Source organism: Castanea sativa, chromosome 1 (genome assembly GCF_040712315.1).
Source record: "Castanea sativa cultivar Marrone di Chiusa Pesio chromosome 1, ASM4071231v1".
In the NCBI taxonomy this organism is placed as follows: Eukaryota; Viridiplantae; Streptophyta; class Magnoliopsida; order Fagales; family Fagaceae; genus Castanea; species Castanea sativa.
The window spans coordinates 7,493,209-7,520,723 of record NC_134013.1 but is presented as its reverse complement, the minus strand read 5'-3'; the positions used below and the strand labels follow the sequence as shown (position 1 = coordinate 7,520,723).

The following is a 27,515-nucleotide window of genomic DNA, read 5'->3' as shown; positions in this document are numbered from 1 at the left end:
TTGGAGAGGGTGTATGATGTCGTTCAGGTGCAGTTTGAGTCTGTGAATAAGGATTTTGGAAACAACTTTGTAGAGAGTGTTGCAAAGGCCTATAGGGCGAAATTGATGCACAGATTCCGGTTTGGCAACCTTAGGGATGAGGCAAATAAGGGTAGAGTTCCAATCTTTGGGTATTTTTTTTGAATGAAAGATGTCAATGATACGGGTGCATATGGAGTGTCCCACAGTTTTCCAGAATTTTTGGAAGAAGATAGGGTGAAATTCATCAGGACCTAGGGCTTTTGTGGGTTTGAAAGAGAAAACAACCTCTTTTATTTCATCCTCTATAACATCATGGGAGATGGATTCCAGGACATAGGAAGGAATAGGGAGGAGGTTGTTGGGGGCGGGGAGAGATAGAGGGCGGAAACAGCTTCAGTGGTGTATAGTTTAGTGAAGTGGGTGTGTAACATGCCTTTGATATAAGAAGGGTTGTAAGTCCATTCGTCGACAGAATTTTTTAAGCACCAGATTTTGATTCGATGATGGCAGTAGATGGTGGATAAATGGAAGAAGTTTGTGTTACTATCACTAAGAAGAGTCTAGTTTAGTCTAGATTTGAGAGCCCAAAATTCCTCTTCGAGGTGGAGGATGTTGTGGTAGTCACAGAGGAGCTTCTTTTCAAGGGTTTGAAGGGAGTGATTCAATCCCTGGCACAATGCCTTTTGAATACCATTGAGACGGGCAAGAAGCCTTTTTTTTCTTATGGAAAATTTTGCCAAAGGAGTTTTGGTTCCAGACTTTGACATGTTCAGTGAAGTCTAGAACGGCTCAAGAAATGTCATCCGGGTGACGTTTCCAAGAGGAATCAACAAGGTTTGGGAAGGATGGGTCGGTGAACCAAATGGTTTCGAGGCAAAAGGGGCGTTGGCCAAACGTGAAGGGGGGAAGGTGCATGTTGATGAGGATAGGGTGGTGATCGGAAGAAGTTCTGGGGAGGTAGAGAATATTTGAATCTTCGAATAGCATTTTCCATTGGGGGTTGGGAGGGCTCTATCTAAACGCTTCATAATAAGCCCATTCTCCCTTTTGTTAGTCTAGGTAAATTTCGGGCCATTAAAACCAAGGTCTAACAAGTTGCAAGCTTTAATAAAATTATTAAAGGGAGAGATACGCCTGAGGTTCGGAGGGTTGTAGCTAAAGCTTTCGTGTTGGGCAACAATCTCATTAAAGTCCCCAGCAAGAAGCTAGGGGTGGTGCAGGTAGGGGTTAAGAGTTTCCAGTTCAGACCAAAAGGAGAGACGCTTGTTTAAGTCAGGGCTAGTGTAGATGGTAGTGAAGAGCCAAGTGGTAGAAATAGTTTTTTTTTTTATCTTACTAGTATAAAATTTTAAAATTGAATGGAAAAAATAGGAGAGAGAAACTGAGCTATTTATACAAAGAAGAAAATAATTCTTTGCTCTAAATCCATTTTATAGGAAAATTTGGTGGTTTATGTAAAAAAAATCATTAATTTAATTTAATTTCAAATTAATTTTCCTCAAAAAAATGTCAAATGATTTAAAATAAATCAATTATCATTTTTTTTTTTGGTAAAAGTCTAATAGAAGAAGATAATCATGTTCCATTTTTTAGCTTATGTTCCAATCCAAGGTAACCCCCCTCACCCTCTTCATATTTTACTGTCAACCTTTTAAAACTTCTTATAAAAAAAAACACAATAATTTATAGGAGAAATGATATAATTTCCCTATAGTTGTTTTAATAGCAATAATAACATTGATTCTCAAAAAAAATATAACAATAATAATAATAAATAACATTTAATATTATTCTATTTAAATACACAAATAATCTTTTTTAGACAGTTTCAACTTATGGCGTCTGCTGCTGATGATAAACTTTATATGAACAAATAAATAAATTAAATTCTTTTCTTATAAGCTTTGTTTCTAATTTTGAAAAATAGAGAGAGAGAGAGAGAGAGAGAGAGAGAGAGAGAGAGAAGGTTTAATAAATTAATTAGATACAGACAATAAATCTTCATTGTTCTCACAAAACCTGTTTTAGGCACTTGTATAATGGATAGATTATTCCTTATCCAAATGGTACCAAGTGTGACTGTACAAAAACTTAAGTACTTAAAGATAGAACTCAGACATTTTGGTAAGACAAAGACTGGTATCAAACCCTGACAAGAACCTCACATAGGAGGTGACTATACCACAACTAAGTTAATGGACGTACAAATCACATACTTTTAGCAAAAAGCTAGTTAAGTTATTTCTAAACGAATACGTGGTTCAATTTATTGGCTTCCGTTCACAGTTCATGAAATCTATAGACTTGTCAGATTAATTCAAATCCATCAACAAAATCATGATTTTGATTTTGAAAAATAAAAAAAGAGAGAGACAAAGTTTAATAAATTAATTAGATACTGACAATAAATCAAGTAATTATCTTCATTGTTCTCACAAAACCTACTTGGAAAATTAGTACTATTATTAGTAACAACCTAGTTTTGTTAGATTCTTTTGGGTCTTGTCTTTTTAATTGGATCAAGAGCGATTGTAATGCAGTTGCACATGTCACTGCAAAGCTGTTCATGGATGCTTGTAAGGTAGATTGTTGTGTTCTTTTTTCTTAAATATATAACATTGACGTTTTATTAATTAGATATCGACAATAAATCAAGTAATTATTTTCATTGTTCTCAAAAAACCTACTTGGAAAATTAGTACTACTAGTCGCTAACTCGTGCGATGCACTGAAAAATTCTTAGAGGATAGGGTTAACTTGCATGGTGGAGTCATACCATGGCTGCCAGAGTTTGTTCCTAAGGTTGGACTCAAAATTGTCAAAAATGGAATTTTGAGCTTTTCAGGTGCCAATATTTTGGGTAAGTTTGGTTCAACTTTTTGAAACTGGGCTTTTTGAAAAAAATGGAGTTTTCAAAAGTGCAGTATGAAAAAGTGCTTTTTCAAAAAGCCGAGATTTAGTAAAAACTATTAAAAAGTGTTTTTTGAAAAAGTTAAGTGTTTGACTAGCACTTATAAAAGTGGCAGTTTGAGGGGTAAATTACTAAAAAGGACAATGTCTATATAAAGATAATTTTTTGTTTTAATTACCTCTTTTAATGCAAGTTATGGATACAATATTTTCACAAAAAATTCACAATAAAGTCTATAGAACAAGTTGTTAATGGTAGGAAAAAAAAATGTCACTAGTAGATCTAGATGAAAACTAATAACAACTTACTATGTAAACTTTATTATGAAATTGTTATAAAAATATTCTGCCAATAGTACTATTTTTTTTTCTAAAGAAAAATAGTACTAACTTAAAAAATTTATTCTTGTTTTTATCATCATTTATGCTTCTTATATTCATTCCCAACAATTATATTTTTCAATGAATAGTGTTATATTCACAACATTTTTCGCAATACTTTCACAACAAAATTTATGTGAAAAGTTGTTACTTGTTCTAATTTGAACCCAACGTTGAAATTTATTTTTACTCACCAATATTAGCTAATAACAATATGTTACTTAAAATTTATTGTGAAAATATTATGGTAGCATTTCTAAATTGTATTTTTCCTTTCTTTCTTTCTATCATCCACACGTTTCCTTTTTTTTTTTTTTTCCTTTTCTCTTGATTTTTCTCCACCACACACATATACCCATTATCTCCATCCTCTTCTTTTTTTCTCTACACATTCCACTTGATTCCAGAACTCTCTGTCTTTCTTTCTCCAGTTCTGTCTCTCTACTTTTTTTTTCTTCTTTTTCTCCTCCACACACGTTATCCTATCTCTACCCCCCCTCTTTTATTTTCTTTTTCTCTGAGAACATTCCAACAGCTCTCATCATTCTCTCTTTTTTTTCTCCAGCTCTCTCGCTCTTTTTTTTTTTACTTGATTCCAGTTCGTCCCCAACGCAATCTAGATGGATCATCTTCGTCCCAAGCAGTTAGCACAGCCTGGAGCCGTTGCTCATCTTCGTCCCCAACGCAATCCAGATGGGTCAGATGGCTTCTGTCTTCTTTTCTTTTTCTTTTTTTTTTGCTTTTATTGTATGATTTGATTAATTTTAAAATTTTGTTTTTGAGTTTGTATTCTGATAATCTGATTATGCGATGTTTGAGAGAAAGATTTTTGTGATTATAGCCGTTGTGTTTGTAGCTGTGATTGGAGAGAGAAAGAATTTTTTTTTTATTGAAATGTATGAATTTTTTAAGAGAAGAGAAGAGGAAGAAGTAGCACAAAAGAAGAAGAAGAAGAAGAAGAAGATGATGAGATGCCGCAACACAGCAGCATAGAGGAGCAGGAAAAAAAAAACTATGGGCAATTTGGGAAAAAAAGAAACCCACCAACAGTAATATTTCTGTTTTGAAAAAACGTGCTTGTGCATTTTGCAAATGCAACTCTAAGCTCCTTTTTGCAAACGCACATTTTCTTCACAAACCCAAAACGCAACTTTTAACAAAAAGTTGTTTTTTGAACCTAACCAAACGGACTTTTTGGGTCTGCTTTTTCAAAATGGGCTTTTTGGGTTGAAAACTTTGAAACAAACAAGCACTTTAGAGCATCTTGCTAGCTCTTTCATTGAGGCACTATGTCATTTGAGACAACAAAGTAACTATTATGAGAATTTGATCAAAGAATTCTATATTGCATTGAAAGAAAATAAAAGTACATCAAGTATTTATACAAAGTCTGAGAGTAACTAACTTCTTACTAACTCCACAATATACAGATCTAGCCTCTACAACCAATTAGATTAATACACGTGTATATAAATAATAGCTATGAATTAAACTAATCCTAAAGTACAGGTAGTATAGCTATTTTAAATATAAACATTGTCGATTATACAGTCACAGCTACAATTCTTCCATTGCTCTATTCTAATACTTTGCCTCTCTGCCTGAGTGAACAGCTACAATCCAAACTTGCTCGACCTTCAACATGAGTCCTTGTGATCTTGTCCTTCTGATAACTATGAAACATCATTGGTTTCTTTGTCTTAATGGAATTGTCCATGTTGGTGTAAAGATTGCCAAAAACACAAAGGCTTAATAGAAAATACTGACCTCTTTACATAGATATGGAGAGTGCCACCTAAATGAAAAATTAAAAAGTAACGAAACCTAGAAAATGAAAATTCCTAATAACAATTTATGTAAAATTTGATCTTCTAGGTGTATACTTCTTTGACCCACATGAAAAGCACTTGCACATAACTCTAAGATGGGGGGAAAATAAAGTAATAAAGAAGCAACTTAATGAATCCTTCAACAAAACAAATAGAAAGTTGTTGTAAGGATTGCATAAGAAGAAAATCAATGTGGTGGTGAGAAAGGAGTGCATAAAGGTCCTACAAGAATATTAAAGAAAAATATGTCAACGTACATGTAATATTTAGAAATGAGTTCAAGGCTTACATATGAAGGATTGGAATATATGTTCCTTCCATGCCAAAAGCTTTGATGGCCCCAAAACTTAAATTCTGCATTTTGATTGAACAGTACACTCAGACAACAAATGATTAAGTGAAGATTATGAAATACAATGCCTAAAAATGAGTGTAAATATTAAAGTATGTAAATGCAAAATTGAAATAGGAAGGAAAATTTTCTAACATGTTCCCAATTTTCCTGAAGTTCCAAAAGATGCTGATAATATGTGAGACACTCAGCATGATGCATAACAACTAACTTTCCTTTATCAAGGACTTTGTTTTAATAATGACAATCAATTCAAAGAAAAATATGTCATTTGTGAGAAATAGAAAAAGATGACCATAAGTCAAGTTAAATAACATAGACCAAAGTCTAAAATTCCCTATAACAAAAACTTAAGTGACAAATCTGTTTTACTTGGTAGTATTAAGCAATGACCATTCACCAATTTAAACTCTAGCATCAAGATTGATGCAACCAACATTTAAAATGGAAATTTGACTTTATGTTTCTACCGTATCAAAATCTACTTACAAACCACTCAAAGACAATTCCTTTCAAATCAAGGATTTCATGAACAATTTGCAATTATGATTGAAGATAAAATGACTGAACAATATCAAGATATAATATATACTGATATATACAAATAACAAAGAAACTGAAATTTAGCTCCTCAAATAAAACCAAATTTGGTTACCAAATAGAGAAGTAGATGTGCAGGACCAAAGTGATTGCAAAAGTATTTTGAAAACATAGCCAAGTTAGGGATAGGGACTTTAGAGTACCTTGGTGTCATTGTCATTGTTGCTATTGTTGATGCTTGGATAGGTTGTGAGTATAGCTTATGACCCATTGTAGCATCCAGACTTATATATTAATACATAAATAACATTTTTTGGCTAAATAGGTAACTGATTTAGTGATATATTCTAAATGTGTTTTTGCTCATGTTCACTTCTAGAGAAATCATAATTAACATTAACTTCCAAGCTCTCTCATGTTCCTTCAATCAAACAATAAAAAACAGAATATTGATTCAAAATAGCAACCATATATTGCTATGTGTTTAGAAAAGAGCATACCCTAACAACCTTCAAGGATCCTTTGTTGTTTCTTGAAATAATCAGCTATCAGTTTCCTTTTCCTACAATTAAATGCATTCTAAAAGAGCTTAACATCAACTATGTCAAAGAATAAGAAATTGTTCAATGATATTAAAACTCCAAGCATAAAAGCAGATTTAAAACAGCAACCATATATTTGCTGTAAGTATTAAACATACATAGGGGAAATAAAAAAATTCTATATTATTAGATAGATAAATATTTTTAAGGTTAAAATAAGATATTAAAACTCCAAGAATAAAGGCAGATTTAAAATAGCAAATGAATACCAAACATAACTTTTAGAAGAGAGCATTAAATGATCATTAGATTCATAGATTAAAATTTGATTTTGCAGAAGTTCAAAATACCTCGCTTAAGAAGACTTTTTGTTACAATGCGAGTACAATGATAGATAAGAAACTAAAGTGACTACAATCCTCAAGAGACTAATTTTCAATTTCTAAGTCTAACTCATATTCCAATGCTATTGATTCAAAATAACTTGATTCAAAACAAACAGACTTGAAGTGAACCATTCCTAAACAGACTAACTCAAAGTGCACTTAATCAAAGTAAACTACATCGAAGGGAACTAATTCGAAGTAAATTAATTTGAAGTAAACAAAAGCATATCAGATCCTAAGTCATAATTCTAACATCAAATTGATTGAAAGCAAGCATAAATGCAGACCAACCATAGACTACCACTAAACAAATTCAAATCCATAGCTCAGTTTCCACACACACACATACACACAAAAAAAAAAAATCAAATTGATTATCGTCAAAACATAGTACTAAACTCAATTACAAAGTTCCAAACCCAAAGACTTATCTAGTGTGTGCACAAACTCAATTACAGATTCAAAGAGAAACACAACTAAAACTACATATGTATGCACATTTATGTTACCAATATCAACATGTAATACAAAGTTTAAAGAAAATCAAACCAACCCATCAACAAAAAAGTAAATAATCGTTATGGTTTTTCTAGAACAATTAGGTAAACAGCCATTTCACTATTTCAGTAAGGATGGAAAGTTTTCTATCAAATTATCCTAAATACTTACTCTGAAGCTTCCTTCTATCATAGTAATTTACAGATTCAAATGGCTTGTTAAATCCTCTTCACGAATTCAAAAATGAAGCATCCAAACTTGTGATGATCGCCACATTTCAAATAAGTACATGCCTTAAATTTATTTAATAAAATTATGCACATTTCCTCCCACAAAGGGTTAAATACTCCTAGAAATAACCAAAGGGCTAAAGACTTTTTAATTTGATCTAACCAATCAAATCCAACACCTCTCAGCACAACAATTTATGTCAATTGTATCCATCACCTATTTGGTCCCTCAAAATAAAAACAAGTTACAAAAAACAAAAAAAAATTCCAGCATGACATACTTTGCAAAACATAAAAACATGTGAAATCTACTTTTTCTTCTTCGTATTTTCTTTTAATTCCAAAACCCATCATAAAATTAAAAACAAAATTTATTTTTTTAAAAGGGGAATACAAATCAATTACTGGTATATCTTTGAATCTGTGACCTTTACCCACCACACCATATAAAAAGATTCATAATCCAAAAACACATGCTTAGGCATCCCTAACAATGAACACCTCTCTATCTTGCTGAAATTTCCGATTAGCACAAATGTTTCCACAATCCTACCCATGACAGTTTATAATCCAACCTAGATTGCTTAATGTGCAGGTCACACTTTTAGACTCAAACTCAATACACTATAATGTGGGGTTGATTCTGATGCCAAAACCCATATCCCTAATCCTGTAGTAAAATTTGATATATTGAAAGGAACCAAAATTGAGGGAGAACCTATATTAGGGTTTCGAGTATTGATAAAAACCAATTCTAAATCAAAATAAAATTTGAACTAATTTCTTAAATCAAAACCAAACAAAATAGCTGAACCTAAATCCTATTAAACACCCAAAATTAATATAAAAGATTTTACCTGTAGCCGTTCCAGCAGTTTGATGTTAGGTTTACTTTCACTTTCTTCAATTGAAGCTTACCGTTCCAGGAAAGAGAGAAAGCTTTGCATCTAGGTTTTCCGTTTTTGGGTTTCTGCGTGTGGGTCTTGCAGTGTTTGAAGGAGAGACAGAGAGTCGGAGGGTGTTTGGTAGTAGTTTGAGATGAGATTTTTGTAGTTTTTTGAAATACGTATGAGTGAAAAAGTGTGTAAAAAAGTGTGTAATATTGTTTAAAATGTAAAAATGTGAGTTTGAAATGCTAAACCAAACAGGCCCTCAGAGACCGAGAAATAGGTTTTTGTATCAGGTTTTGTTTCGGAGTTGGAGAGAGTAAATTTTATCGTGTTTGTTTTGGGGAGAAATAGTTAAAGGGTTTTAGTTTTTTTAGTAATAGCCTAGTAATAGCCTAGTTTTATTAGATTCTTTTGGGTCCTGTCTTTTTAATTGGGTCAAGAGAGATTGTAATGCAGTTGCTCACGTCACTGCAAAACTCTTCATGGATGCTTGTAAGGTAGACTATTGTGTTCTTTTTTCTTGAATATATAACATTGACGTTTATAATATAAAATAAAAACAATAAAAAAAAAATGGTACCAAGTGTGACACTGTACAAAAAAATTAAGTACTTAAAAATAAAACTCAGACATTTTGGTGAGACAAAGATTGACATTGAACCCCCAACAAGAACCTTACAGAGGAGGTGTCTATACCACGGCTAAGTTGATGAACGTACAAATCACATACTTTCAATAAAATACTAGTTAAGTTATTTCCAAACGAATACATAATTCAACCTAATGACTTACGTTCATGATGCATGGAGTCTATAGACCTGTCAAATTAATTCAAAAACATCAAAAAAACCATGATTTTGGTTTTAAGTTAGTAACATTTGATAATTAGAAGTCCATGTACCTCAAAGATTATATAGGAACCAAGGGCCGACAAGATGATCCACGTTTGTAAAGTATGCTTTCAAATGCAAATTGGGCAACACAATCAATCACAAAAGGAACCACATCGACCAGGATTGATAAGTCAAGCAACGGTGGCCCAAATAAGTACACAGCAAAAAGGACAATAATCTTGAGGCTCATTGTAAGAAAAGCAGGTACACCCTTTGAGAGTTTGAGGCCTGTGATGAGATCCCACGTACGTATGAGGGCTTAAGTTGCAGATATGGCCTTAGAACTCTCTCGGTTTACAAGCAGGGAATGTTACAAGTCCAATGTAAAAAGTCCAATGTAAAATAGGGCCTCAAAAGATATTGAACTCACAATTTCTGCACAATAATTGGGTTCAAAAATATTAGTGAAACTTTTCACCAATCTTAAAAAGAACAATAAACAAAAAACAGACATGTCCATGTGCATATCTAACCAATAAAGCCATAATAGCCATTTTGGATATGAAAGAAATCATGTGATTAATTCAGTACATTGTAATTATCCCCAACAAAAATACGTAACAAGTTGAGAATATTTGTTTGTATTATAAATAAGATATATAAACAAAGCACAAACCACCAATATAGAACATAAAAAACTGCAAGCTATAATGAGGGCTTTCAGGAAAACATAGTCTTGTACATCTGAAAGTGTTAATTGACTTAGTTCCATGGATTTAAAAACAGGGTGAAAGAATCGAAAAATAGACTAATTATTAATTTTTTAGTCGAACCTAATCGAACCGGTAACGTCATAAATAATTTAATTAATAATTATAAAAATAAATAAATAGTTTTATACTTGGCCATTTTAACTAAAAAATTAAATAATAGTAAAAAATTAAACTTTAGTTTACCAACTTTTAGACACTACTCAACACAATTCAACCAAAACAAAAACAAAAAAGTATATACAAGCACCCACAACCCAAAAGCCTACTATAAAATATTTTAGCTTTTTTTAACCTTTCTAATAATAAAAAGTAAGCACACCAATCAGAAGTAATAGCATTGTCCACTTGATTTTTTTTTTCACACTACACATTTTACACGTTAATATCCCAACTACCACACATTTTGAAATCTTGAAATCTGTACAACCACTGCCACACGTTTCAGGAGTCCAAATCTTTTGTCCCACTTTTCCTGTTCCACTCTATGCTCCACCAATAAAAGTTTGCCACGTGTTCACCTAATTAATTAAATACTATCATTATTAACTTATTAATGCTACCGTTATTAATTAATAGTAATATTTAATTAATTAGGTGAATACGTGGCAAGTTTTTATTGGTGGAATATAGAGTGGAATAGGAAAAGTGGGACAGAAAATTTGAACTCCACATTTCAGCACTTCTTTACATTTTCCCATCTCACTTTTTGCCTTTTCATCTCTCTCTCTCTCTCTCTCTCTCTCTCTCTCTCTCTCTCTCTCTCTCTCTCTCTCTCTCTCTCTCTCTCTCTCTCTCTCTCTCTCTCTCTCTCTCTCGTGTATACGTACATTCGGTATTGAAGTGAATATTTGCCCATCCTCAGCATTGTCACAGGATGCCCATCCTCCGATGAGTCATCAGTCATCATAAAACTCCCTTGAAGTGAATATTTGCATGCACAAGAGGCAAGATCAGTAAAAAAAAAAAAAAAAAACCTCAATTGAAGCAATAGATCATTACAAATCTACTTATCTTTGGGCTTCTTTGGTTGTTCCTCAACACAAATATAATAAATCTGATTTTTTTTTTTCTATTGAGAAAAGGGTAAGTAAAATAAATTTGATGTTTTTGGGTCATTATGTCTTAGGCTTCACCACTTCATACTTGAGAGTGCATTTTCAAAATCAAAGTCTCTCTTCTTAAATATGAAACAAGATATCTCTTTTTATTTTTATTTTTGGGTTAAAAACCACAACAGCTGAAGTATTTATGAAGAAGTGCTAAAATTGGTTTAACCACACCGATTTTCAGTTATGCTGGTTAAACTGGTGATTTGTACTGTTTATCCGGTTTTTCTTTCATTTTCGGTTTTCGCTAATAACCGAACCAATTAAGGTTCGGTTCTCGATTGAATCAGCCAGTTCGGTCCGATTTTTAAAACATAGGTTAATTCATCCGACAATGACAAAGCACACAGAAAACTTTCATGATTTAATTGAGGGAGTACAAACAAAATTGTATAAAAAATCAATTAACAAGGTTGTGCATCATATTAATACAATCAAGTTATGGTAATATCATGTTTGGTAATTGGTACTCTAGTTAATTAATCTATTTCATGGTCGTAATTAGTATTACAAATTTAATAGTTTTTTGTGTTACACTATTTTATATATATATATATATATATATATATATATATATATATATATTATAGAGAGTTTCAACCTATGGCGTCTGCTCTTGATGATAGCTCTTCATCATCAGATCAAGACATCAATTAGTTTTTGGTGTAAGCAGAATTGAACCCCAGATCTCTTATACAATTATTAGAGATTTCACCAGTTGTGCTAACCGGAACTCACATTTACAATGTTATATACAATAAGTAAAACTTTAACAAAAAACTATTATTAAGAGCGAACGCTATAGCTTAAGACTCTATTAAACAAAAAAAGAGTAAAAATTTAATAATAAAATGTACACACTAGAGGGATCATATTCCACATATAGAGTAAACCTTTAGTTCAATATAAGTACTTGTCAGTCAATAATAAAAAGTGTTTGAAGTTACAATAAAAATGGCAGAGCATTACTGCATTTCAATTATAATAGTGTGGAACCACCGCTCCCCCTTGGTGCGATGATCACTCTACAAGTATAAATGTTTGTGGGATGTGAAGGGCAAAGGCCAGAGATCAAGTCATTAAGAGGGAGTTTCACACACATATATATTTAGATTAGGTTAGAGTAGAAATTATATCTTATATAAAAAAAATTCATAATGGAGTGGAAAGGACATGCAAGGGCAAAATTGATCTTTCAAAGTATTCGATTGAATAGCTTAAATTTATTGGCTTGAGAGATGAGTTGAATAAAGATACAAGCTCTGAATTACTGACTTTTAAAAAAATTATATTAAATGCTAAAAGTGTCATTTTAATAAATTACTATTATCAAGAGCGGACGCTATATATTAAAACTTTATAATTATAATAAAAGTAAAATTTTAACAATAAAATATACACACCAGAGGGATCCTAATCCACATGTGGAGTAAACCTTTAGTTCAATATAAGTACCATTCAATAATAAAAAAGTGTTTGAAGTTACAATAAAAATGGCAGAGCATTATTGCATTTCAATTATAATGGAGCATAAAGGACATGCAAGGGCAAAATTGATCTTTCAAAGTGTTCGATTGAATAGCTTAAATTTATTGGCATGAGAAATTAGTTGGATAAAGATACAAACTGTGAATTACTGACTTCAAAAAAAAATTAAATTAAATGCCAAGGGTGTCAGTTTAATAATACTTCTTGTTCTTTAAAAGGAGAAGCTAATTTAAATCCCTTTTTTCTATTATTGTAATTATTGATTTGTTAAGAAAATCAAACACATGGACCCTTACTTAGGCTTTGTGGGAATCAACAACTCGGATAAGGGTATTGGGTCATGGGCGCGATTGAGAACGTCAATGAGCCTGAGGACAAATAAGTATTAGTAAAGGCAAGTAGGTCGTCAAACCAAGGACAAGAGCTAGTTAGGACAAGCAGGAGATATTGTTTAAGGAGACAAACCTCCTCGGGAAAAGGAATGGAAGCCTAAAGTCTGATCATCCAATAAGTACTGGGAGGGAGACAACCATGCTCAGAAGGAGGATAAGCTTTGAAGAGAGGAGAGTCAATAGGGAATTAAGAAATATCTGTGATTAAAGATGCTACCACCGCATTGAATACTTTGCACCTAAACAAATGGTCGCATTAATGTGGAGGTGATGCCTGAACAGTGACTTCTAGCCTTACAACTACTCACCAAGAATTTTAAGAAGGTTCTGATGGAACAAGTATCAGCATGATGAGCTACTTGATCAACAGATGGAAGGTTAAGATTGGAGGTTAAGATGGGAGGAAGGGAGAAGTATAAAAGAGAAGGGAATCCCTTACAAAAAGGGGAGAGAAAAACCTTTTTGTAACCAAGAACTTGAATATTTGTATAAGTCCAAGAAATATATACAAGAACATACCATCCTCGGACTCGACTGAGGAGAACTTTTCTTCTCAACTTATTTACTTTTATTCTTAGATTAAACTAACCCACGGTGATTCTTGTTAGACTCACTGAACATTCAACATCAAACTTACTCTTTAACAAATTTATTATTTTGGGCTTATTGGGTCATAGGTCTAACATCTTAGGTTGTGGATCAATTTGTGTCCTTACAAGCTTCATTAGTCAAAACTTATTTTTAGGTTTATTTTATTTATTTAGTTTATGTACTATTAAATTGTTTCTTTAAAAAAAGTTTATGTACTACTTTTTATAGCATGATTATATATTTGTCGAACTTATTTTTAAGTTCAATAAATTGATATTAAAAATAAGGGCAAAACTTAGATATAATACTTAGGTGCTGATTCTTAGTTTAACATTTTAAGATTCTGCCATGTGAATTTTTTCTCATGAAATAGAAGTGTATCTTTTTAATTAAATAGTCACATAACTTTTCTCATGTGGGTTTATTTTCTTTATTTAGTTTAGGAAAAAACCACATTTTCATCCCTACATTTTCACGCAATTCTCACTTTGGTCTTTAACTTCTATTTCCACCACTTATAGTCCCTATCTTAAAAAAATTATTTGGCATTAAAACATGCCACATTAGCATTTAAATTAAAAAAATTAATTTATTAATTTTACCTAAATCAAAAAAAATTAAAAACCAAAAATCACATGAATTGAGATCTAAATGTGTTTTGAACAATAACAGAAACCCAGATCTAAGAACACAAACCCAGAAATTAAAATCCAAAAATTAAAAATCTGAAAATCACCATTTTCTCAAACCTAGCAAAATAATCAAATCCTAGAGCCCCAAAGTACCAAATCAATCAAAAAATATAACACAACCAATCCAAACAAAAAATTCTCAAACTCAGAAAAACCTATTTGAAGCAAGTTGAACCCAAACCCACCACGTCCAAACACTGCAACAGCCTCTCCTGCAGGACTAGGTTTTCAGCCACCGTTGAGAACAGACACTTCGTGCGGAACGTAGCGCTGTCCTCCAACGTGAAATCCTCCATGAAGTAAAGCGACAGGACCTTGCGCAACCACGCAACAAGCGCTTCGCCGCTGTGGCCTTGAGAGTCTAAAGTCGAGGACTCCAAATCCTTGGTGGAGTGGTTCCGAATGTCCTCAAATCAATGGTAGGAATCGAAGATTGAGCTGAAGTAGGGGGAGAAATCGAATCGGGTGAGCTTTGAAGATGGGAAGGTTGCGATTCCATGTTCTTCTTCTTCAAGATCTTGTTAGAACGAGCATTTTACAATGTGAGAGGTAGAGATTTGAAGGAATGCAATCGATTTTTTAGTGTGTGATGAATATCTGGTTTAGGAGTTTGAGTTTGAGTAGAGATGTGGATCTAATTGTAATTGTGATGAACTTTATTTTATTTTGTTTTTCTGAGTTTGAGATTTTTTTTTTGGATTGCTTGTATTGTATTTTTGGATTGATTTGATACTTTGGGACTCTAGGATTTAATTATTTTGTTGGGTTTGAGAAAATTGTGATTTTGAGATTTTTAATTTTTGGATTTTAATTTATGGGTTTGTGTTCTTAGATCTGGGTTTGTGTTCTTGTTCAAAACACATTTAGATCTCAATTCATGTGATTTTTTGTTTTTAAATTTTTTTATTTAGTTAAAATTAATAAATTAATTTTTTTAAATTTAAATGCTGATGTGGCATTTTTTAATGCCAAATAAATTTTTTTTTAATGGCCACGTCAGCTTTTAGTGTGCCAACAGTGTACTTCATTTGCCATGTGTGTATTTTCCGTCTCTGATGAAACAGCAAGGACAAAAACGAAACACGTTTTCTAGGATAGGGACTAAAAGTGGTGAAAATAAAAGTTAGAGACCAAAGTGAGAATTGCGTGAAAATATAAAAATGAAAATGTAGTTTTCGCCTTTAGTTTATGTACTATTAAGTTTTGTCCTAAATATAAATTCTCATATGATTTTTTTTATTGGATATAAAAGAAAATAAGCTTTGATTTTTGAGAGGATGGGAAAAGTAGGTCAACACAGCGTTTAACACATTGACACCCGAAGTACACTTTTTTCTGTTTGGTATTTTGACTAGTTTTACATTTCCATTTTCCAAAACACATGGTCAAACTAAGTTCTTCTAGCCTGAACAGTGACTTTTAGTCTTATAACTATCCATCAAGAACTTCAAGAAGGTTCTAATGGGACAAATATCAATATGATGAGCTACTTGATCAATAGATGGAAGGTTAAGATGGGAGGAATGGAGAAGTATAAAAGAGAAGGGAATCCCTTACAAAAAGGGGAGATAAAATCTCTTTATAACCAAGAACTTGAATATTTATATAAGTCTGAGAAATATATACAAGAACATACCATCCTCAGACTCGACCGAGGAGAACTTTTCTTCTCAGCTTATTATTTACTTTCATTCTTAGATTAAACTAACCCGTAGTGATTCTTGTTAGACTCACTGAACATTCAACATCAAACTCACTCTCTAAAAAATTTATTATTTTGGGCTTATTGGGCTATAGGTCTAACATCTTGGGCTGTGGATCAATTTTTGTCCTTACAGACTTCATTAGTCAGGATTTGTTTTTAGGTTTATTTTATTTATTTAGTTTATGTACTATTAAATTGTTTCTTTAAAAAAAAGTTTATGTACTATTTTTTATAAACTTTTTTTAGTATGATTATATATTTGTCGAACTTATTTTTAAATTCAATAAATTGATATTAAAAATAAGAGCAAGACTTAGGTATAGTATTAAGTGACTGCCTGGTCACACAAACAGATTGGTCATCTCACCCCTGCCCTGCCCCAAGTACCTGAGAAGTCAAAAGTTAGTACCCTAATTGATCAAGATAGAGCTGTGTGGAAATCGGAGCTGGTGCAGCAGCTATTTTTACCGCATGAAGCTGATGTTATCTTGGGTATCCCTCTGAGCATTCGACACCCTGTGGATCGTATTATATGGGCTCACACGCCGTCTGGTATGTTTACTACTAGTAGTGCATACAAAGTGCTTGTTTCTTGTGAATCTATCCCTAATGCAGGTACTTCAAATCCGGATTCTCAAAAAAAATTCTGAAAGAGATTATGGCAGCTTCGGGTACCTCACAAAATAAGACATTTTGCGTGGCGTGGTAGTAACAATGCCTTGCCAACGATGGTGAATCTTCATAAGCGTCAAATCGTTCAAAATGTCAGTTGCAATCTGTGCAATGACCACCCAGAAGATGTGCTACATGCTGTTTGGTTTTGCAAGGAGATTAGTAGCGTGTGGGACTCTCTTGATTGGTTCCACCAATTGGTTACAGCCCCCCCTGTTTGTTTTCGTGATTTGCTTGCCAGGTTTCTGCACTATCGTGAAGAATATCGAGCTGAGATCTTTGTCATTGTAGCTTGGCTGCTATGGAATAGGCGCAACGCTCTTCATTTTGGCCGACCTGCCCTTCCAGTGGCTACCATCTGTGGGAAAGCTGGCAGTTACTTGCAGGGGTTCCTTCAAGCTCAGTCCAAGGTTCCAGGCCAATCCCAAACTCCTATTGCGCAGCAGTGGCGTCCTCCTGATTCCCATTGCTTCAAGGTGAATTTTGATGCTGCGGTGTTTCGTGCACTGCATAGGGCGGGCATAGGTGTTATTGTATGTGATTGGAATGGTGCAGTTTTGGGTGCTCTGTCTTCGTCCATTCCTCTGGCTCAATCAGTGGCTGATGTAGAGGCATTAGCGTGTTTGAAGGCTGTTAGTTTTGCTCAGGAGATTGGTCTTACTCGTGTGGTCTTTGAAGGTGACTCTGCTATCATCATTGGTGCTCTAAATCAAGCAACTGGCGAGGTGGCCAATTATGGTAACATCATAGAGGATATTAGGCAGCAAGTGGGTGTTTTTCAATTTGTTGTTTTTTCTCATACAAGTCGTGTTTGCAATTCTGTGGCAGATGCTCTCGCCAAGAAAGCTAAGGTAGTGATGGTGGAGCAGCTATGGTTAGGTGATATACCTTCTGATATTGCCCCGCTTGTGTATCTTGACATTCATTAAGTTTTTTCTTTCTTGAATAAAAGCCCAGGCTTTTGGTCTGGTTTCTCAACCAAAAAAAAAAAAGGTTTTGTCTTAAATATAAATTCTCATATGATTTTTTTTTTTTGGATAAAAAAGAAAATCAGCTTTGACTTTTGAGAGGATGGGAAAAGTAGGACAACACAGCGTTTAACACATTGACACTTCTGTTGACGAAGTTTACTTTTTTTTGTTTGGTATTTTGACCAGTTCCACATTTACATTTTCCAAAACACATGGTCAAACCAATAGAATTTCCGCAATCTTGGCCGTTTAATATCAAGCAAAAGTCATCTGTCACTTACGAAATCGATGTCAATTACCAAAAAATAAAAGGAATTTTTTTTTTCCCCATTCTGAAGCTTAAAAGATTTATGTCAATTTTTTATTTTAAAAAATTGTCATTTATTTGTTTAAAGTAATCTTTCCTCTCAGTTCTAATATCTAAAAATAAAAAAAAGCAAATAAGCTTAAAGTATTGTTTGAGGTTAAAATAAAAACAAATAAGCTTAAAGTACATTTGGGTATCATGTAATTTCTAATAACTTATTTATATAATTTTTATTAAAAAATATAGTGTTTTTTTTAAATAGTTTTTATGTTAAATGTATGACAAAAGTTAAAAACTAACTTCTGAAAAATAAATAACCTTTGGGAAAAAAAAAAGCAAAAAGAAAAAAAAAACTATTTACAACCTGTTTGGTATATGCGTTTAAAAACTGAAAATTGTCATTTAAAAACATTTATGAAAATACGGGTGGGTGAAATGATTAATAAAAATACTAAATTATTGTTTAAAAACTGAAAATAGTTGTTTAAAAATATAAACCAAACACCCCTTCACTTTTTTCCAAACTTACACAAATCTCATTCCATCACAAACTAGGAGAAAGAAACATTTTTTTTAATTATTCTTTCTCACATCGCATAAAAATATTAAATAAAAAGTTCAAATGAAATTATTACTTTAATCTTTAAATTAATAATTTTTTTAGTCATTCTTTCTCACATGGCATAAAAATATTAAATAAAAAGTTCAAATTATTACTTTAATCTCTAAATTAATCTGGTTCTAAAATACTGATTATGTCAATTTAGTTGTTGGATTCTAAAAATGACTCATTGTTATTTTGATCCCCAGTTGATGTCAAAGAGACTATCGCAATTATACAAAATTGTGTCTTTCTCAAACTTTGTTGTCTCGTACTAATAAGAATTAAAGCTGATTTCTTGAGATAAAGTGGGGATAAGGATGAGATTTGAATTGTTCTTAGACTTCAGGAGCTTCATAGATGAATTGAAATTCTAATATATGGTTCATGGACCGAAAGCATGCATGGTTTACCAAAAAAAAAAAGGGTCGTATAAATACGATAAAAATCGTCACATTTTTGAAGAACTTCCAAACTTACATCTTTGATCCCTTACTCCAACCTGATTTGCAAAAACCTCGAGAATTTACAAATACAAATGACAAGTGTTTAAGAGTTAAAATTAATTTTGAAGTGGAATTTAAGAGAAACTATTTACCGAGTGAACTTGCGTACATGAGATACCACGCAATGTGGGGGATAATCCTGACTCCGGTGTGGTCGGGAAGCCCTCAAGAGACAGACTGCAACTTCATTTTGGGAGTTGGCTTCTGTCAAAGTTTGCTGAGTTCTTTCTGATCTTATAACAGCTAAAGCCTTTGCTCATGAAGTTCTTTTCCTCCATCGAAAGAAAAGAAAAAGGGAAAAAAAATGGTTCTTTTTTCTAAAAATAAAAACTGGATTTACCTTGTTTCAAGTTTTATAGATATGCCCATACGTTTAAACCACCAACCATGAATTTGGTTAAAATATTTAGCAAGGAAACAAGAATAAGCTTCTTTATAATACTTTAATAATTTCTGTCAATTCAAAATTTTAATGAAAATTAACAAAGTCATAAAGGAGAGGTTCACAGAAACAATACTGTTCATTATTCACCAAGTTCAATTATTGTACGTATGACAAATTTTTAGGGAAACAGGAGGGTTGAAAAGAAGTAGAGTAAGAAGAAGAGGGTTTTGTAAAACTAGATTTAGCAGACGTTGCTGCTGCAGAACACCATTGCTATTACTTTTGCTTCTTCTTCTCGGTCTTGCTCTCACCACCGCATCTGCCAAGCTTCTTCTCTCTTTTCTATTTCGCCTTTTGGTTTTCACCCCACGTGAATGTCTGATGGAAATTTAGATTGAGATGGGAAGTGAGAGGACTTTGCCTTTATCTTCACTCTTTACCTGCACATGATCATGTGACCAAGTGAAAAGACATATGAGTTAAAGCTTTCGACAGATGGCCATGAGGCAAGCTTTCACTCAAGCGACTTAAGTCCTCGTAAATGGTTCCCACTGTTCCATTCTCACATCAATGTACTTCTATTCACCGCTTGTAATAAAGGTTCCATATTTTCATATATACACGCAAATATATACATACACATATATATATATATATGTATATATATTATTGGTTTTTTAAGTTTTAAAATCATAGATTATCATTATTATTATTGATTGATTGGAGAGGTGATATATGTATTCTAAAAATAAAAATATATATATCTGTTACAATTAGATAAGATTAATTCATTATGAACTAAATAATAATCCTTTTGGGCATCTCTGGATGTGGTTATTGGGCCTGAGAAGTATTTGGGCTCACAATCTATTTATATGGTAGATTTTTTGATTTCCTACACGAGTGATGTTATACTCGGCAAACACGTTACCCATGTTTCCCTTGTTATCCTAATCACTCTCCCTCTTCTTCCGGGATGATTTTTTACTCTAATCTCGCCTCTTTGGATTTGCCAACCTCCTCTACTGAAGTTTCCCTGCCTATTTATAGCCAAAGTTAGTGGAATGGTAATGATCATTGGGTGGAGGGAGAGGTTCAATACTGTATCTCTTAAGTGGAGTCTTAGCTGTGAGTGGGAGACGGAGACAATGACATTGGAACTAGCTTCATCGCTAGACCTGATGCCTAGCAAGGGCACTCCCTAGGCAACGGAGTGGAGGTCCAATACCATTTTCATTTTAGTGGATATTTGGTGATGAATGAGAGAAGGTGGTAGTGGCTGCTCCGCTAGTAGGCTTTATGCTCGGCATGGACATCCCCTGATTGATGTCGCGCATTCCGAGCTCAACCTGCTCGGAAGACGTATTTGTCAGAGGAGATGTGAATTCACGCCTGCCGTCCATTCCGTAAATGTTTTTACATGTGATCGGCGTAAGGTTTTCATACGTGTTATTACCTCCCTAAGCCTCTAAACAAGCTTGAAGGAGGGAGACGCCCGTACACTATCCTTATTTATTTACCTAATTTCTAATAAGAATGTAAGCTTAAAATGATAAAAATAAATGTAAAATAGAGGCACATAATATATGGTCAGTTATGGAAGTAGAAGATAAGTTAGGGCCGTTTGGTAACATTATTCTAATAATATTATTTTCATTTTTTAAAATGCATATATAAAAAAAGTACTTAAAAATACGTGTAATATTGTCAAAAAACTAAAAAATATTGTTTAACTAACCATTCTAACAGGCCCACTAAAGTTTGCAAGTTTTTTAGTATTTGAGTAGTTTAGATTTTCTAAATAATCGTGACCAACAATTAATGATTAACGATAAAATTTGTGTTACGACCATTAAGAAACTTGATCTATGTACTGTTCTTATTTAATCTAATTTTTTTTTTTTTAAAATGTTCCGGAATGTTTATTGGAGAGAACGTTTTTTGAACCATGTGTTTTAGGTGGAAAAGAAATCCAGCCATGGTAAGATAATCTCTAGCAAAATTCTCTAAATTTTTATACTGTTTGGAGAATGAACAGTGATTTTTACTTTTTAACTATCCACTTTTTTAAATACACTTTCCAATAGATTCTCTATCCTATTATCTATTTCATTTAAATATTATTTATTCACTCATTATTTATTATTTTTTTAACAACTACACACCTTTCAATATTTTTTTAATCAATACCTGATTATTATAATAATAAAAGATATTTGAAGAATGAACAGTAACCTATCAGATTTGATGAACTACTGTTCATGAGCCAAAAAAATTTAGTGTTTAGAGAATTTATTAGAAGCATTATTTTTGCTCTCATTCTCCATTATAGAGAATATTTGAAATTTAGCTCCATTGGAGAAGCTCTAAGGTTACTGCAAAACATTAATGAACACCCAACTAACCAAGTGCAGTCCAATCATTTTGATTTTGGAATCACTTACATTTGGAATCCAAAATCCATTATTCATGAAAAGGATTTTCCGCCCCCACCACCATTGACAGCTCTATGTCTGACAGAATAGTTTTGAGCATGCGCGGATGAAGGGCTCAAAATCATCCACTTAAAACCTTTTTCCGGCAAACGATTTCCACATTTTTCTGATTTCCACAGCCGGCCAAATCGAACTGGCGGCGTCCTCTTCTGAATTACTGCGCAATTTCATTTCAGAAAATACAAGTAGAAAAGTCACGTGTGTCATTAACGTGCAGTTTTTTTGGCCGGTTGTTAGAACCACCATATTTTCTTTGGAGGGGTCGGAAGAAGCAGACTCATTACATAATTGATAATACGTAGTAGAGGTAAATGGGAACGTGGTCGGAGGGTGGGGGATAAGGTGCGGAAATTTGACCTCGGTTTTTTTTTTTTTGACATTCAACTTCAAAGTTCAAGGCCACAATCATTCCTAATTAATGGTCATTGCTTTTGGTTTTTTGGTCCTCAGAAATCACATAATAGTCTCTTAATTAGTAATTTTCAACTCCGTCCTTAGTTTGGGCTTGACTAGGAATGATAAAAAAGTTAACCCACGTGCTGCCTTAATACCTAACTTGTCATTGCTTTCGCATGCTTTACGAAGCGCGTAGAGTGTTTATCCAGGGGCGTAGCATGCCCCCCATATTTTGAATTTTTTTTAAATATATATAATTTTTTTAATATTTTCAAAATTTAGTTTACAAAAATAAGATTGGCCCCCCTAAAGATTTGTTTTAATTCAATGATGATCTTAAAAAAAAAATTTGTCTAATAATTATAAAGACATAACATTATTTTTCACAATTCTATTTTTTTATTGTAAAATATGCTCTTATATCTGTTAAATATTTGATAAAGTTTGGCACAAAATATTTGAATCTATATCTTTTTCAACCAGTTATGTGACAATTAACAAGTTATCGACTCATTAAAAAAATAATGTCACTAAAACTACATATAAAATGTCTCTTTAATTACTACATAATGGGTTAGAGCAAGATAACTTCAAATATGTTTGAAGCCTAACTTATTCCTCCAAGTTTTGGATCATTCATGTTTTTGAAAATTTCATTAGTTTAGTGAGGTGCTGAGGACCCAGGAGCCCGAGGACCCGAGGAAGGGAAGGCTGACACGTAGCAAGCAAGAGGATATAAAGGAATAAGGAACTTCACCTGACAATACCTGAAGATGAGGTGACATGGACACTGATGACATAAGGGACATATTGCAAATATCTGAATGTGGCAGGATAACCTAGAAGATTGCATTAAATGTCTGGCACCAACCTTTCTGGCCGCATTAATTAGAAAATACCAGCTTTGTCTGTTGCATTAATGTAGATATGACCTGAACAGTGTGTAACGCAGAGTTAGAGCTTTGTTCTGTTACCGACAGACAGGTGTCGGGGGGAAAAGCTTGATAGATGGCAAGGTGTAAGGCTGAGATAATAGGAACGAATGATATAAATAGGGGCTGGAAGATATGGAAAGGGGACTTTTGTTGTTGGACCCTCTCTACCAAATATATTTTATTCGGACCTTTGATCAAGGAACCAGCAGTAGGATACTTAGCGGGTTTTTGAGTTTTTAGGTCCTTACAATTGGCGCCGTCTGTGGGAACAACAACGTAATATAGAAATAGATGGTTGAGGCATACCTAGAAGGGGAGGAATCAGTAAGTTCACGAAGCAGGGACGTAGCTGTAAGTCTCCAGCGTGACAAAGGGAAGGGACATACCTCAGGGGTGGTGGAAGCACATGATGGCGGTCAGGGGGCTGAGCGACGATCACCAACTGAGGGGCATATGTCTCGCGACGATGTATTGCAACAGATGCAATCGGAGATAGCTTACTTACGCAAGCGCGTGGATAGTAGGAAGCAGAGACGTAAAGGTTATGCTAGCTTTTCCAGTGACAGTTCGGAAGCAAACCTTGGAGGAAATGATCCCCCAGTATTTGAGCCTACTCGAAGTGTGACCCGTGTCAGTGTATCTTTGGGCGTTAGGGCAAAGCAACAGAAGGAGATAAGGATGCCTGATACTGATGGGATATATCATGATGACGGGAGTGATGCAATGGGTAAAGCCCTGAGGCAAATCACCAAATCTCCTTTTGTGGCAAGGATAAATAGGGCAAAGCTACCTCGTAGGTTCTCTCAACCCATCTTTACTATGTATAACGGGAGGACTGACCCTATAGAGCACGTTAGTCATTTTAGTCAGAAGATGGCCGTTTATTCGAATAATGAGGCACTGATGTGCAGAGTTTTTCCCTCCAGTTTGGGGCCTGTGGCCATGAGGTGGTTTGATGCTTTGGCAGAAAGTTCTCTGAGGTCTTTTGAGGAATTGACTAGGGCATTTGGAGCAAGGTTCATAACTTGTACTAGGATTCCAAAACCCTTGGATGCTCTACTGTCTATGTCTATGAGGGAAGGCGAAACACTCAAAACCTATTCCGACCGATATTGGGAAATGTATAATGAAATTGATGGGGATGTGGAGAATGTAGCCGTGAGAACTTTCAAGGTGGGCCTTCCCATGGAGCATGGGTTAAGGAAGTCCTTGACAATGAAGGCCGCGATAGATATGCGTCAGCTCATGGACTGGATAGATAAGTATAAGCGGGTAGAAGAAGATCAGGTGCAAAGCAAAGGAAAAATGAAAGGGTATCTAGAGAGGAAGGATCCTCGGGTAGGGGGGTTTCAAGGTATTCGGCCTAAACGAGACTTTCCAAGCCACCCGAGGACCGCCGAGACTCCTCTAATTAATTCATTATTTAAGGAACCCGTGCATCACATACTGGAGAAAATTCGGCATGAACCATATTTTAGGCCACCCAACAAAATGAGTGGAGATGCATCCATGAGAAATCAAAACCTCCACTGCCATTACCTTCAAGGTATTCGGCCTAAACGAGACTTTCCAAGCCACCCGAGGACCGCCGAGACTCCTCTAATTAATTCATTATTTAAGGAACCCGTGCATCACATACTGGAGAAAATTCGGCATGAACCATATTTTAGGCCATCCAACAAAATGAGTGGAGATGCATCCATGAGAAATCAAAACCTCCACTGCCATTACCACCAGGATAAGGGACACACCACGGAGGATTGCCGGACATTGCGCGACCATCTGAATCAACTGATTAAGGCCGGAAAGATCAATCATTTATTGGTTAAACTGGACGGGAAAGGGGGACAGCAAGGCACTCAGAAATATTGGGGTCAGGCCCCTCAGCCATCGCTAGGCACTATTAACGTCATCTTAGCGCAGCCGAAAGGAAAGTTTGGGACATTTTCTCGGGTCATGACTGTTCAAAACAACTGTGGGAATGAGGTCATGGAGGAAAGTAATCAAGCCGATAAAAGAATGAAGTTCTCGGCGACGCCGGTATTGGGGTTTTTCGATAAGGACAAAGATGGCACATATCAACCCCACGATGACGCCTTGGTGGTAACGGTTCGTATTGGGGGATATGATGTAAGGCGAGTCTTGGTGGATGATGGAAGTGGTGCAGAAATCATGTATCCTGATCTGTTTATTGGTTTGAAGTTGAAAGATGAAGATTTGGAAAAGTATGATCACCTGCTGGTCGGTTTTAATGGGAAGCAGGTAATCCCACGAGGAATGGTTAAGTTACCTGTGCATGTGGAGGGTTCCGAAGTACAGGTGAACTTCATAGTTGTTATGGCATACTCCCTGTACACGGCCATTTTGGCCAGGCCTTGGCTTCATGCAATGGAGACTGTTTCGTCTACTTTACACGTAATGATGAAATACCCTATGCGAGGAAGTGTAGGAGTATTACATGGCAACCAAATGGTAGCTAGGCAATGTCTTATGACTGCCACTATTCGGGCAGGTCAAGGTTCAGTGGCAAGAGAGGTGTTTGAGACCTCATAGCAATCAAAGGAGGTTGCTCGGGAAGTCGGTGAAGCTGAAGAGGGAGGCACGGCCGAGCAGATAGATAAAGTGCTTATACGGGAGGATGAGGAAAAATATTTTCAAGTAGGATCTAAATTGTTGAAACCAGAAAGGGAGGAGTTGGTTCAATTTTTACAGGATAACATTGATGTTTTTGTATGGACGACCTATGATGTACCTGGAATTAATCCAGAAGTTATTTGCCACCATCTGAATGTTAATCCCCATGCTACGCCCCGAAAGCAGGCTCCTCGGCGTACATCTCAAGAATATGCGGAGATAGTTAAAGAGGAGGTTAGTAAGCTAAAGCAAGTTGGGGCGATCAAGGAAATTTTTTATCCTAAATGGCAGGCCAATACGGTTGTGGTAAAAAAGAAAAATGGCAATTGGAGAGTCTGTATTGATTTTACATATTTGAATAAGGCATGCCCCAAGGACCCCTTCCCTATACCCCGAATCGATCAATTGGTGGATGCAACTGTGGGGCACCCCCGAATGAGCTTCTTGGATGCATTCCAAGGGTATCATCAGATCCCTTTGTCATTGAATGATCAGGAGAAGACGGATTTTCGTGCCCCTAATGGCAACTACCACTACCGAGTGATGCCCTTTGGTCTAAAGAATGCAGGATCCACTTACCAACGAATGGTGACCAGAATGTTTGATGCGCAGCTGGGGCGTAATATGGAAGCTTATATCGATGACATGGTAATTAAAAGTAAAAGGACGGAAGACCATTTGAAGGATTTGCATGAGACCTTCTCGGTGTTAAGAAAGCATAAGTTACGCTTGAATGCATCGAAGTGTTCTTTTGGAGTGGGCTCGGGAAAGTTTCTGGGGTACATGATAACTCATCAGGGGATTGAAGTTAATCCCGATCAAATCAAGGTCATCTTGGGTTTGCATCCTCCTCGGAATCCAAAAGAAGTGCAAAAGCTAGCCGGTATGGTTGCAGCCTTGAATAGGTTCATATCCCGGTCCGCAGATAGGTGCCGCCCCTTTTATCATCTTTTGCATAGGTGGAAAGATTTCCGGTGGACTGATGAATGTAATTTGGCTTTTGAGGATTTAAAGCAATACTTGGCTAAACCACCAGTATTATCGAGACCAGAAAAGGAAGAGGTGTTATATGCTTATCTAGCCGTCACAGATCATGTTGTAAGTCTTGTCTTGATACGAAATGGTGGTGGGGTCCAAAAGCCAATATACTACGTCAGCAAGTCCTTACAGGAAGTAGAACATCGATACCTACTTTTAGAAAAAGCGCTTCTAGCCGTGGTGCATGCAACAAGGAAATTGCCTCATTATTTTCAAGCTCACACTGTAATAATACTCACCCAGTTGCCCTTGCAGGCTATCATGAGGAAGTCGGACTACACGGGGCGTGTAGCTAAATGGGGAACCAAGCTTGGAGCTTATGATGTCAAATATATGCCTCGGACTGCGATTAAAGGGCAAATTCTTGCCGATTTTGTGGCCGAGTTCACAGAAGGTCAGATTAACCAAGAGGATAC

General features: G+C 34.8%; 2 protein-coding genes across 2 annotated transcripts; both read left to right on the top strand.

Moving 5' to 3' along the window:
• Positions 1–16,887: 16,887 nt before the first annotated feature.
• On the top strand, positions 16,888–17,760 carry LOC142642791 (uncharacterized). Its single transcript, XM_075817247.1, has one exon. The coding sequence runs from the start codon at positions 16,888–16,890 to the stop codon at positions 17,758–17,760; it is 873 nt and encodes a 290-aa protein (XP_075673362.1).
• Positions 17,761–25,110: 7,350 nt separating this feature from the next.
• On the top strand, positions 25,111–25,980 carry LOC142642701 (uncharacterized). The gene has a single exon (XM_075817149.1). The coding sequence runs from the start codon at positions 25,111–25,113 to the stop codon at positions 25,978–25,980; it is 870 nt and encodes a 289-aa protein (XP_075673264.1).
• Positions 25,981–27,515: the final 1,535 nt, after the last annotated feature.